Below are 13,765 nucleotides of genomic sequence, written 5' to 3' on the forward strand. Positions count from 1 at the left end.
TCACGCTAGAAGTTGCTGCCCAACCCGCCATGCACGATATGACGAAGTATTAGCACTGTGGCAAAGTGTCAAGGCTTGCCAGCAAAGTGTACTACAAGTGTGCTTCGCGGGCTGGCTCTGCGAGGGTGCTGTGTGCGTGCTTAGGGGATTAGGAAGAAGATGAATAGCAAGAAATGGAGTTGGATCCGGATAACAATAGTGAGTCGAGCTGTGCTGGAGAGTATTTGGATAAGGAATAAATTAGAGCTCAAATTGAGAATTAGTGCAATAAAATTTAATTTCTTATTTTACCACATGTAATAATACATAAACATGATGCTCATGACATGGTTTAGTGTTTTGATTAAGGCGTAACACCGAGGGTGTTACACATGCCTCGGGAGGAATTCGCAGGATCGGTTAACCCTGCATTGAACCAAAGCGGATCTCTAGGCTCATCCTAAGCAGATCCTTTTGGCTTGCCGTGTGTCGACACATTTTCGTGCTGACACATATAATTCAAACATGAAACAAATATCATACACATACTTCACAAATGACATAGTCCACATTTTCCATAGTTCACATCCACATGACCAACATAATTGACATACTCCACAGTTCATACATGACCAACATACTTTGTGAAGGAGTACTCCACAATACCTGACATGAGGACTGCACGGATACCCTTGAACACCTTGTTGAATAATTCCAAAGAATTGGTAGTCATCACGCCGTACCGAAGACCTCCGGCATCGAATGCAAGAGCCCACTTGTCATTTTGAGGCATCTGATCCTCAAGCCAACTCTTTGCCCTAGCATTGAGGACCTTGTGTAACTCCGCAAGCATCTCTTCGAACTTTTTCTTGGTTCAACACCCACATAGTGACTTCAACTTCTACACTACCTTCTTTTTCTTTTGCCTCCTCCATATATTGGTAGCAAAGTGCCTCATGCACCACCGATGCTCAAGAGAAGGGTGTCCATTTACATACTATTTCGTAGCTGTCAGCAGAACGTGATGACGATATGAGATCATGCATATGTTCTGAGATGAACGGAGCACATTCTGTCTCACAAGCTTCAAGAACCAACACCAGCTATCGTCATTCTCACCCTCAGCCAAAGCGAATGCTAAAGGGACAAGTTGATTGTCCGGGTCCACTCCAATGGCAATCATCAATACACCCCTGTACTTGCCAATCAGGAATGTACCATCAACAAGTACTAAGGGACGACAATGCTTGAAGGCCTCCGCAGACTAAGCAAAACACCAAAAAAGTCTCTGCAGAACATGCTTTGGAACGCCATCCACGTCCGTGACAATGCCCATAAAAGGATACCACGTAAGGCCTGGATTGTAGTGTTTCATGGCACTTAGAATCCTAGGAACTTGGTTGTACGCCTCTTTCCAATCGCCCCATAGCAACTCTATAGCATGCTGCTTTGCCCGCTATGCCTTTGAGTACTTCACTCTATAACCAGTGAACCCAAATATGGTCTCGATCATGCTTGAAACAAATGTGTCACTATCGGCCCTAACCGTGCCAACAAGTCGACGACCAAGGTAACGGCTATGTTTTGGGCGTGCACACCCTTTGGCTTCGAAGATCAACACGTGTGAGGTTGCCTCATATTCTGAATCTTCCACTTTTCATTTCTCTGCCTTCGAGCCCATAGACCCCATTGACATCCATTCTTGTAGAGGACCGTGTGCCTCTTGTTCTTGTAGGAGTGGCTAACATAATACGCCCTGTGAAACCGAACGGCATAATCCATTAGAAAATACTTGAGATGCTCCAACGTATCAAATATCATTCCCTTCTTAATCTCCACCTCCTCACTATCTGGTACCTCATCGGGCAACAACGACAAACCAGTGTCACATATTGCCTGGCCAACCATACTAATGTCCATGAAATTTGGTACCCAAGGTACCTCCACATGGACAGCCTTCAATTGCCTCAATTCGATGTCATTGTACTCCATTCTGAATGACCCATCAGCTAGGACTCCTATTGCGTTCGGAAACCCTCCCTCACAACAATCAGTTTCATCCTCGCTAATAGGCTCAGACCTGTACTCGTCCTCCAACACATCATCCGAAGTACTTGGCCCCGAAGTAAAGTCATCTTTGTCCACGGAGGCAACATCAACTTCGTCATCCTCCGATCCTTGGGATATGTCATCCATATCATGTGTTCCATCTTCATTGCCATCGTCCTCATAAAACGTTTGTTCATTGAAATCATCATTCAAGGCACCGGGCTCACATGACCTATCAACTTCTCTAACGACAATCACACGCAACTCTTCGTCTTGGGTAAGGTTCTCTACGGGCTCCACATCCACATTATCATCCACAACCACCACAATTCGGCTACACCCCTTGTCCACAACAACTTCCAAGCACCTAACATTGCTACTCTTCACAACCTCTATGTAGTTCTTCCATTCATCCTCACATGACAAACACATCAACACATAATGTGCCCGTTCCTTCCCACGGTCAAATCTGCCTCTCAAACTTAGTGGCCACCCAAATTTATCCCGGCACTTGCTAACCAAAGCATCAAAGGTAGGAGGTATACTAAAGAACTCAACATGTTCATGCATGCTTTCGAACTCCCTGTTTCCTTTCACTTTGCCACCATGAAACATTCGCACTAATCGACCCATCTACAAAATACGCACCAACACATGAACAACACATTAACAACGCATTTCGAAAATAAATCATATCCATTCACTAATACACTACCTAAGTCCATGTCAACAAAGGCAACACACTAACCTATCCAAATACCCCATGCATCAACTACCTAGGTCCATGCAACACGTAGTTTACGTCGAATCCACGAGCAATGCTTATCGTAAACCTAATCAACACAGCAAATTTGAACAATCAACACTACAAACATTCAGTCTCCCAAAATTCCTAACCCTATGCAACCAAGAAATAAGGTAACAAATCAACAAATGGAGGACACAGAGTTTCACCTACCAGTCTACTTCACTCCACAGGGCTCGGACATCCAATGGTCGGTGATGGATAGCCGGCCGGTGGCGCCGTCGTGGCCAGGCACCAAGGCCACGGCAAGCCTCCTAGGCCGCACCCTACTCCTCCATGGGCGCCGCAGGAACGGAGGGAGATGGACAGGGAGACAGAGAGGACGCGGGGCGGCGGCGACGGCGTCCTAGGCGCGCTCGTGGGGCGGCGGCGGCGACGGGCGTGTTCGTGAGGTGAGAGCGAGAGAAAGAGAGAAAGAGAAGAAATGGGCTGGGCCGGCCAAAACCTAACTTGCCTTGGCGCGACAACTCTGTCACGCCAGACTCATGGTGCGACAGGGCGGGTCCCACTATTCGCCACGCCAGCTCTGGTCAACGATGGACGCCACCATGGCTCGCCTTGCCGTGTTAGTGCATGTGGCGCGACAGAGTGGTACTGTCGTGCCACGCACGATGGCGTGACAAAAAAGGTCAGATTTGCAAATATTTACTTTTTGGGATTAGTATTAAAATATTATTTAAAAAAAGATTAAAAATAAAAAAATTCCAAATACAAGCAGCTAGCGGAGACGAAGGGGCGATGATGCCTCCTGGGCTCATGGCTGAGGCGCACCCGAGATTCAGAGGGAGAGGAATCCTTCCTTGATGAAGAGGGCGAAGAGGAGGACGATGAAGCCCGCGGCGACGCACTGCGTGCTGGTCGCCACCGTCTGCTGGTACTCCAGCAGCGTCACGGCGGTGCCCACGCACCCGATCAGGAACCCGCTCAGGTTCAGGTCCATGCCGCCGACGCTTCTTGCCTCCTGTCCTCGCTGCCAATTGCTCTCTGGCTTCTCTACTTGGATGGATGTTGTTGCGTGTGGAGACGAGATGAAAGATTTGGGGGCTGGGGATGGGGAATTAAAGCAGAAAAGTAAACGGCTGCGGCGCCGGTGAGGGGCCACGGAGTCAGCTTATGAAGGGCTCGGAAGGTCGGGTGCTGTTTTCAAGTTTGGGAAGCGTCGGTTCGGGATGAGAGGTCACTTGACAATTTCTTTCTGAGCAGAACTTGCTCTTGAGACATTCAGATGGTCAATCTGAACATAAAAAATCGTTTGGAGGCCCGAATTTGCTTCTGAAAAAAGTACATGGCGAAAAATCCATTTCAATGTTCATCGAGGAAACGGGTTGTTTATACCAGCAAGAGTCGTATCATGTTATATTTTCTGTTTCATGTCTGAAAGTTGAGAATTTTTTTTTGCGTCCGGACGTCCGATGGATCGGATGGCCATTTTCCCCGCGCGCTTGTACAACTTGCCCTCTGTCCGCTAATTCGTCCGATCTATATGCGTATTGTGTCGTCCCGTCCGCCTCGATTTGACCCACCCCCATCCGCGCACCCTACTCCCATCCGTTCGCCCCGCCCTGCAGGCGCACCCCGTCTCGTCGTGACCTCGACCGCCGGCCCCTAGCGTGCCGCGCGCCACGTCCATCGGCCACCGGCTCGCCGCGCCCCATTCCTCGACGCCCGTGCCGTGCCACCATCACTCTCCCGCGGCCCTAACTCCCCAAACAGCATGAAACACGTGCAACATGAAACACTTGAATGCAATATGCGTCTGAAGCAGATGAAAGATCTGGAAAATACACTTGCAACATATGTATGAAAATATATGCAACATCTAGATAGAACACTTGCAACTTGCAACATGAAAACACTTGCTGCAACAGAAAGACAGGAACAGATGAAGCATTTGGAACATATTGTTGCAACATATATGCGAAACATATGCAACACCCAGATCAAAACGCTTGCAATATACGTATGGAACAGATGAAACATTTTGAACAAACTCTTGCAACATGTCTCTGAAACACTTGCAATATCCCCCGATATACTCTTGCAACATCCATATGAAACAACTGCAACGTACCTTTAAAACACTAGAAATATATATTTGCCACATAGGGGGAAAGCGCGCCTGTGCCTGTCAATTCTGGACGTCGGGGGTGGGAGCCAGCTGTGAGTGGCGGCGCACGAGCACCACCAGCATCGGGCTTGGGTCGGTCGGACCAGCACCAGCGCACGCGACTAGAGGGAGCGAGCGGCAAGCGCAACAGGTGCACGTGACAGGGCGCGAGCGAGCGGCGGCGGATGGGGCAGGGGGCAGCAGCGAGGGGAGGACGCGTCCGCGTCCAAGACAGGGCTGCCGCAAGGCGTTGCGACAGGGGAGGAGGAAGCAGAATGGATAAGGATGGGTGATTTTTTTTAATAAACTCGTGGGTAGAGCAAGCGACAGGGTAAAAGTGCAAGCAACGAGGCGATGGCCCTGCGGGAGCGTTCGATGCTTTGCTCCTGTCGGACGTAAGACGTATAGCATTACCGCTTTTTTAAATTTCATTAGAGAGGATCATAGGATTGAAGTGTTTTTTAATTCAGGGTTTATTTGCTGTCTAAAGAAAAGGCTTATTTGTGGTCCTGACGGCCTTGGAGAAAGAGAGACTGGGCTTCTGAAAAGCCCAGTTCCCCCTTAACGGGCTGACATCAAGTCGGCAGTACGCACGCTGGTTGAAACTTATTACTAGTAGAATTTTGCTTCCAGCCCAGTAGGGTAGGATGCCTTTTCGGCCTAGCCTGAAACTTCGGACCTTTGTCTCTGATCCGTCAGGTGAGAATGTCAGAATGAGATGCGATGGCAGAAAGCCCAGGAAAGCAGGAATTGATGCCCTGTACTCCCGGAAAGTGCCTTCATCAGTTCATCATCAAATACAGCACGTTGCATTGGTGTGATGCTGAACTGCTTCAACAGATGATGGCATCTTTTTTTTGATGAAACAGATGATGGCATCTTCAAGGACATCATCCAACCATCACACTACATGACTACAAACATTCTTTAATCAAACAAAAGACTGCATAATTCAACGCGGATGAAGCCAGACCAGCTGGGATGGAAGGGAAACCCAACAAAGTTCAAAGAGCAGTGCGAAATACTAGTACAGTACTGCTGCTACTAGTAGGAACGAACTAGGATTCGAGACATTCAAGTTTTGGTTCGGCAACGTGCTAAAAGATCATGCCCTGTTGAGATCGACATCACAGCAAATTATTTGCAGCTTGTGAGTTTCATTTGAGCAAGTGAGAGCAGTTGCAGAGTCAACCAATGCCCAGTCGAGCTTTAGTTGGTGTCTTCGATTAATTGTCAAAGCCACCTAAATCACTCACCACCTTTGCTCTCAGCATGATTGACTAAACTAAACAAGCTGTTGGTTTTGTTGAGGCACGAGCTGCTGCCTGCTTATCCCAGTGGAATTCCGAAACCTCAGCGCCGTCCATGCGTATAAGAAGGTCTGAGAACCCGTAGCAGCAGTCATCTCACATCTCAAGCAAAAATCTAAGCAGCAGCTAGCTAGCCAACCTCAACCTCACTCAAACATCTGGAACTGCAACCAAGAATCTCCTCCTCCAAGCTCGTTGGTTATCCTAGATAGAGGCATATTTAGCAGGGCCGGGGCACGCCGCACGTACGCCACCATGACGAAGGACGTGGTGATCGAGCACGGCGAGAGCTCCAAGGCGCCCCTGGTGCCTGCGCCGGTGGCGGCGGGCGTCAGCCGCGCCGTGTCCATCGCCGACGTCTTCCTCAGGTTCCTTGCCATCGTCGCCACCATCGCCAGCGCCATCTCCATGGGCACCACCAACGAGACGCTCCCCTTCTTCACGCAGTTCATCCAGTTCGAGGCCAAGTACAGCGATCTCCCGTCCTTCACGTAAGTTCCTTATCTGTCGCTGCTGCAGCCGGTTTCAGTTAATTCTGCTGAGTTGATGCCATCCATGTCTCACGACGCGCAGGTTCTTCGTGGCGGCGAACGCGGTGGTGTGCACGTACCTCGTGCTGTCCATCCCTCTCTCCATCGTGCACATCATCAGGCCCAGGGCGCGCTACGGCCGTCTGATCCTCGTCTTCTTCGACGCGGTAATGAGTTCACGTCGCTTGCATATTACTAGTAAACTGCTAGGAAGAACTTGCTCATAAAGTCATAATAAACTAACGCCCTTCCGACTATTAGGCGATGCTGGCCCTGCTGACGGCCGGCGCGTCGGCGGCGGCGGCGATCGTGTACCTGGCGCACAAGGGCAACGTGCGCGCCAACTGGTTCGCCATCTGCCAGCAGTTCGACTCCTTCTGCGAACGCATCTCGGGCTCCCTCATCGGCTCCTTCGCCGCCATGGTCCTGCTCATAGTTCTCATTTCCCTATCTGCCTTTGCGCTCGCCAGGCGCCACTGATGATCGAGCCCCATCTATCAGCCGTGGGCATCGCAATGGAAGACCGAAGACGAAGTGGCTCTGTTCTCTTCTGGTCGATTTGATCGTGCATGCACCAATACTAATGCTTGCATCTATCTGCTTCTGTTGTGTGGTCTATTTAATTTTCCACTTTTGTTCTTCGTTTGCTCTTTGATCTGAATTGCTAGCTCTCTTTCAATCTTTGAAACTGTGTGGCCCTCCAACTATAAAGGACGAGTTTCAGGTTTTTAGTGTGATGATAATGATTGGAAAGAAAAGGAAAATTATACAATGCAACTCCATCTTTGAGGCTCCTGTTTTCAATCCTATAGCTAATTTCACACACACACACTGAGTGCTTACAAAGTGTTTTTTTTTTGAACTACATAAGTATACACTCACAACACTCATGCATACTCACCCCTATGAAAACATGTATTGAAATCCTACCCCTATGAGCACCAGATTGTGCCGGTAGATTTCGAGATTGACAAGTCACCAAAGACGATAGAGACAGAGGGAGTATGAGAATCCTTGTGGAGTTTAAGCTTAAAAAAATAACCACTTTAGTTTTAGAGAATAGTAATCTAAATAATCTTTAGATTTTTATCTAAAATTACCCACGTCCACTGCTTTGGCCGAAACTTGTAGCGTGACGATAATAATGGTCGAAACAAAGTAGCATTTCTGAAGGGAAATAATGTGAATTATACAATGCAACTCTTGCCCGCTAAGCCGTGTCGCCTGCCGTCCGTGCGGCACAGACGACGCAGCACTCGGTCCCCTTCCCGGAGGCGACGCGCCGGCCGTCGAGGTAGTGCTGGTACACGTACGAGAGGAACCCCCAAACGGCCATGAGCATCGCCACGGCCTTGATGCCCGTCATCCTGTCCCCAAACAGCACCACCGCGAACACCGGCACCAGCGGCAGCGCCACCGTGCCCGTCACGTTGGCGAACAGCGACGACACCCTCGCGATCAGCCGCACTGTGCCCACGGCCGCCGCCTGCCAGCACACCGCCGTGCCCACCAGCGTCAGGACGTACCTCGCCCTCCCGTTCTTGAACGCCGCCATCTCCCCCGGGAGCGTCCGCCACTCCCCGGACGCGAACAGGCCCACCACCCCGACCGCCGTCGCCACGAGGTTCGTGAACATCTGCACCTTGAGCACCCACCGCATCGTCCGCGCCCTGACCACCTTCTCGAACGCCACCTCGAAGAGCGACAGGATGACCGCGAAGGAGGCGGACGCGGCCAGCGTGAGGACGAACCCAAGCGCGTACTTGCCGCGCGGCACGTCGCTGGAGGTCTCGTCGGAGGAGGAGCCGATGCTGAGCAGGGCCGCGGCGAAGGTGAGCACGACGACGGAGTTGGCGATGAGCGCCGTGAAGCGCTGCGCGTTGATGAGGCGCGACGTGATGGCGTTGAAGCCTAGCTGCGTCGCGGCCACGAGCGAGAAGGTGGACACCGGCAGGTACAGAAGCGCGTACGCGTACATGAGGTTGTCGAAGCCGAGCAGGACCCCGATGCCCACGTAGACGGCCGCCACCATGGACGCCGCCGGCTGGCGCTCCTCCGCCGGGTGCGGGGGCGTCAGGAGCAGCGGGATGGCCAGGAGCGGGGAGCCGCCCGACTGCATGAGCGTGGCCACCCACTTGCTCTTGCCGCCAGAATTGTAGTACAGGCGGCCCAGCAGGGTGCCGACCGTCCCTCCGCAGAGCACCATCAGCATGTCGGCCACCACCGTCATCCACCATCGGGCGCTTCCTCTCGTCAGCCGTCGTTTGGTGGCTTTAGGTTCATCACGGCTCTCCTGTTCACCCTTGCCGGATTCCTGTTCTGGAAGAAAAGTTGACGTGGTAATTAGCTAGTAGATAGTAGTACCATTACTCTGAAAAGAAGAAAAAAGTAGTAGTAGTGGTACAATTAATAAGGCTGATTCTTACCTCCAAAAAAAAAACTCATTCTTTTTTCCTAACACAAATGAAGACAATTAATAGTCTCATAACGCAGAACTAGTTTGTTTGAAAGGCATTTTTGTTTCATTGAATCAGCTAGCCACTGCGCATATTTGAAAGGCAATTGCCAAGGGTTGCCTATTGCTTGTTTGCTTTCGCCCAGCTACTAAATTTGAAATTGTGCATCTATTTATTTCTTTAATGTTTTTTCATTTGGTTTGAAAGGTACTTATAATAAGTAGATGTTTTGTATAACATTATTAAAGCAACTTATAATTTACAAATCATTAAGTAAACATATCCTGAATTGTTGGATCTAGGATCCAAAATTACACCCCCTAATTAGGGCAAAATATACGGTGGAAACCACCTACTAGGTGGAAACATGGAAACCAATTTAAAAAATATATTTTGGTCATTCAAAAAAAATTGGCACATCCATAGTGCATACAAATATGTATTCACAAGAAAAAGTTTGGAATTCAAACTCGCATTTTAAAAAAATCACGAAAATGATAAATTTTAGGTTCATATGCACTAAAAGACAAAATTCCTGGATTTCGTCTTTAAGTGCACATGAACCACATATTTTTCATTTTTGTATGGTTTTTTCTAGTTTGAGTTTGTATCTCAACTTTTTTGTGTGAGTACATATTTGTATGCACTATGAATGTGTTAAGTTTTGAAATTTTTTGAATGACCGAAATGTATTTTTTGAATTGGTTTCCACGTTTCCACCTAACATGCGGTTTCTACCGTATACCTTAATTTCTAAACCTATATCTCTCTCCTTGAAAAACTATTCGAAGAAACATTTTTGTCCGCCATGCTATCAATTAAAACGACTGAGATTATAGAGGGTGACAACCCCAATGTTACTACGTTGGTTATCTGACAAATTTGCCGGCTCAGGACGGCAACACAATTAAGCATCACAAGCACAAGACAACCTGGACATTTGACTATTAATTTTAGAAGACGCACCAAGAACACGAGGAAAGAAGAAAGATGAACCAATGTTTCCTCTCTCTCTCTCTCTCTCTCTCTCTCCCCCAAAAGGTGACAAAAAAAATTTAAGATCGGAAACATTCAAAGGCCATGGAAACGAAACAGTACTGTACTTTGTGCTCGTTAAGATCTACTTAAATCATTCAAGCATATTAACGAAAGCGGGAAGAGGAAAAAGAAGCAGGAAGCTAAGAGGGTATATATTCTGTTAAGAGAAGTACCTGTAACTTGAAGCTGAATTTCTTGAGCTTGTTTCATGCTGCAGGCTTAAACTCAAAACCAGGAATAGATGTTGAAAAAAAAAACCAATACCAGGAATAGATGTTCCTACTACTTCACTATGTGTCCTCTAGTTGTCTTTGGAACTTCTTTTACTGAGCAATGAGCTCAAGGCTCCTTGGGATCCTATATAGACTATCCCAACATTAAAAATTGTAAAAAAGAACATCTATTTCCAGCACGATTGGGAGACATCTTTATAGAAAAAAAATTATGGCTCTGTTCGCTTCTCTTATAATCCGTACTTTTCAGTTTGTTTTTTCAGTCGAAACAGTGTTTTTCTCTCACAATAAATCATCCGGAACAGTGTTTCAACTTGTCACAATTTTCCTTCGGTCCAAGACCCCACTTGCACAAGGTACACAAATTATAGACCTGCTTGAAGACTCACGGTCACGGCCCCATTTTTTAATCAAATGGATCATGCACCAGCTATAACTTCGCCTATGTATATTCAAAGATTGCGATGCATTACTGCACGGAGGAACTTCCTGCTCAAAGTACGAAATATTTTCAAACATCTCCGAATGAGATCTCTTCCTGTTGGAGAGATCAACAGGAAATACAAGCTGACAGTTAAAATTGTGCAATTCTCTTACCAATTTTCCCAGAGCTTAAGCAACCCTAGTGCATTGAGTTCTGATGATGACCATGTTTGGGACCGCGTTTCTCGTGGCGGCGGCCAAAAGAAGTAGAGAATCCAGCTAAACGATTCGTGATGTTTGTGATTTTTTCAACCAAGAGCAAGTATAATAGCAGGCTGAAAGCTGGTTAAATACTGAGGTGAAGAAGAGAGGAGAGAAGAGAGAGTATAAGCGAGCTGTAAGCTTACAGCCGGCTTAGGCACAAGAACCAAGAAAAATTATGAGAGCGATAGCTAGGCCATGCATTAATAGTGATGAGCTAACTATTATATGAGTGGACTAAAAAAAGGCTATAAAGAAACCTAACAGCCAGCGACTGGCTATATTATTAGCCTTGCTCTAAGGGACTACGACTGCTAGATTAAAGGGTGAATTGGATTCTTGCCCTTACAATTTTTAGAAGTTGGAGATTTGCCCTTACAATTCGAGGAATGGGAGATTTGCCCTTCATATTCTTGCCCTCCCTGAGCTTTGCCCTTTTCTACGTATGAAGCCTTCTTGGACCCACTTGCAGCACTTGTATTTCTGTATTGGACCAAAATGCCCCCCCTGGACAAGAGGAAAAGGGAGAGGCGAACAGGCTGAAGCCGCATCCATCCATCTTCCGCGCTTTTCCCTTCTCCCTCCCGTGTTCTCTCTCCCTCCTGTGTTCTTCCCCTTTCTCCCTCAACAAACCCTAGAACTGGAGAGTGGAGACAGCGGACGATTGAAAGCCGACGCGCGACGATAGGATCTACGGCTGCGACGAACCCTAACCACCCGTGCGTGTCCAGTGGTGGCGATGGAGGCGCCCTGATGGAGGGACCGGAGTCGGGCGCGCCGATTTGCCGCACTGGTGCGGCAACGATGGAGAACACTGCTCCTAGGTAATCTTTCCTCCTTTCCCTTGTTTAATTATGGTGACCACAGTTACCTTGATTTGGTGGAATCGATTAGCTGTGCATGTATACATTTTGATTTGGAGTTTGATTTACTGCATAGTAGGGATGGGATGTTTGTGCTAGAGGTTAAAGTCCAAGGTTTTGCTTCCAAAGATTCTGCTAGTAGGAAATGTTACACAAAAGGCCATGTGTTTAAGTGGTATGTGGAGTATGGGTCAATGTCACTGGACTTACTATTGAAAAATCTGGCAACTGAATTGAATCTGAGCAGTAACCAGACACCCACTGTTTGGTTCTTTGATAAAAGATTGAATGAGGATGCCAGAATAGTTGGTGAGATTGAAATGCTAGATTTATTTGAAATGTATAAGGAGGAGATGAGCTGTGAGGTTGTGGTAGGTATATTTGATAGGTCAATTTATGTGGAAGCTGAATTTGATGCCATGGAGCCTATATGTGTGGTTCCTCATGATGATGCAAATGTTCAATTAGAGGCAGAGGCAGCTGCCAACATGTCTAAAGAACCCACTAATGCTGCTCCTGATAATCCAGAGGCAGTTGTTGATGTCGAGCCAGATAGAGAACCCGATATATTCGATAGGTCAATTTGTGTGGAAGCTGAATTTGATGCCATGGAGCCTATATGTGTGGTTCCTCATGATGATGCAAATGTTCAATTAGAGGCAGAGGCAGCTGCCAACATGTCTAAAGAACCCACTAATGCTGCTCCTAATAATCCAGAGACAGCTAGGTGTGCTGCCGAGGGATGCCCTTGGAGAATACATGCTTCCACCATATTTGATAAGAAAACTGTACAGACAGGTCCTAGTGGCCAGAAGTTGATCTTGGGTTCAAGGTTCACCCACCGTTGTTGGGAAGACCAGCAGGTCGGCCAAAGGTGCAAAGGGTTAGGAGTTATCTAGAGAACAATCCCAACAAGAAGAAAGTGAGATGCAAACGGTGTGGAGGTTTTGGACACTTCGAGAAGACCTGCAAGCTTGACATGGTTGGAGAGGATGGTGAAGTTGCTAGACCCAACAAAAGGCAAGATTTTATTTGAATTATTTACTGTTATATGTATTTTACTAGTACTGTGGTTTAATGAAAAGTGCATTTACAGGAAGAGGACAGATGATGATGCTGGACCATCCAAAGCTGATGATGCTGGACCATCCAAAGGGAATAAAAAGAAGACTTCAAAGAAAAAGACAACTTCTAAGAAGAAAAAACATCGTTGAAGAAGAAGAAGCAGAAGAAGGATGCTGCTGCTCCTCCAGCAAAGGTTGTGAGAAGCCTGATGGACATGTTCTGTGGAGGACATTGAGACTGATGGTGCATTTCCAAATATTTTGTGACCTTTGTTTTGTAATATAATGTTAGTGAATTGTCAACTACATGCCTTTGATGGCAGCAAACTGTGAACTGTGTGCGATCTGTGATGGAAGTGAACAAGTTGAAATGCTTATGTGAATCCTGCTGAATTTTATTTGATGACAAGAGCATTGCTCAATTAGATGATAGAATGACAAGAGCAAAGCTCAATTATATGACAGCATACACCACCAGATTGCTTGTTATGGTCGGCAAGACCTATGCTAGGAGAAGTGCCAAGACCTATCAGACCTAAGCATTGGCAAGACCTAAGAATTGGCTACAGCCTCAGGAGCCTAAGCTCTAACATTGCTCAAATAGATAACAGAATGGCAGCAAGGCTGCAAATTCCAAACTCAATTAT

General features: G+C 47.4%; 2 protein-coding genes across 2 annotated transcripts; one reads left to right on the top strand and one right to left on the bottom strand.

Moving 5' to 3' along the window:
* Positions 1–6,400: 6,400 nt before the first annotated feature.
* On the top strand, positions 6,401–7,489 carry LOC136533542 (casparian strip membrane protein 4-like). Its single transcript, XM_066526100.1, has 3 exons — positions 6,401–6,741; positions 6,824–6,947; positions 7,042–7,489. The coding sequence occupies exons 1-3, from the start codon at positions 6,506–6,508 to the stop codon at positions 7,258–7,260; spliced, it is 579 nt and encodes a 192-aa protein (XP_066382197.1). The 5' UTR covers positions 6,401–6,505; the 3' UTR covers positions 7,261–7,489.
* Positions 7,490–7,990: 501 nt separating this feature from the next.
* Positions 7,991–10,484, bottom strand: LOC136533546 (probable purine permease 11). Its single transcript, XM_066526103.1, has 2 exons — positions 10,445–10,484; positions 7,991–9,105 (listed from the first exon to the last, which is right to left on the bottom strand). Exons 1-2 carry the CDS (start codon positions 10,482–10,484, stop codon positions 7,991–7,993), a joined length of 1,155 nt encoding a protein of 384 aa, XP_066382200.1.
* Positions 10,485–13,765: the final 3,281 nt, after the last annotated feature.

The sequence above is a fragment of the Miscanthus floridulus genome, unplaced genomic scaffold (assembly GCF_019320115.1).
Source record: "Miscanthus floridulus cultivar M001 unplaced genomic scaffold, ASM1932011v1 fs_914_1, whole genome shotgun sequence".
Taxonomy (NCBI): Eukaryota; Viridiplantae; Streptophyta; class Magnoliopsida; order Poales; family Poaceae; genus Miscanthus; species Miscanthus floridulus.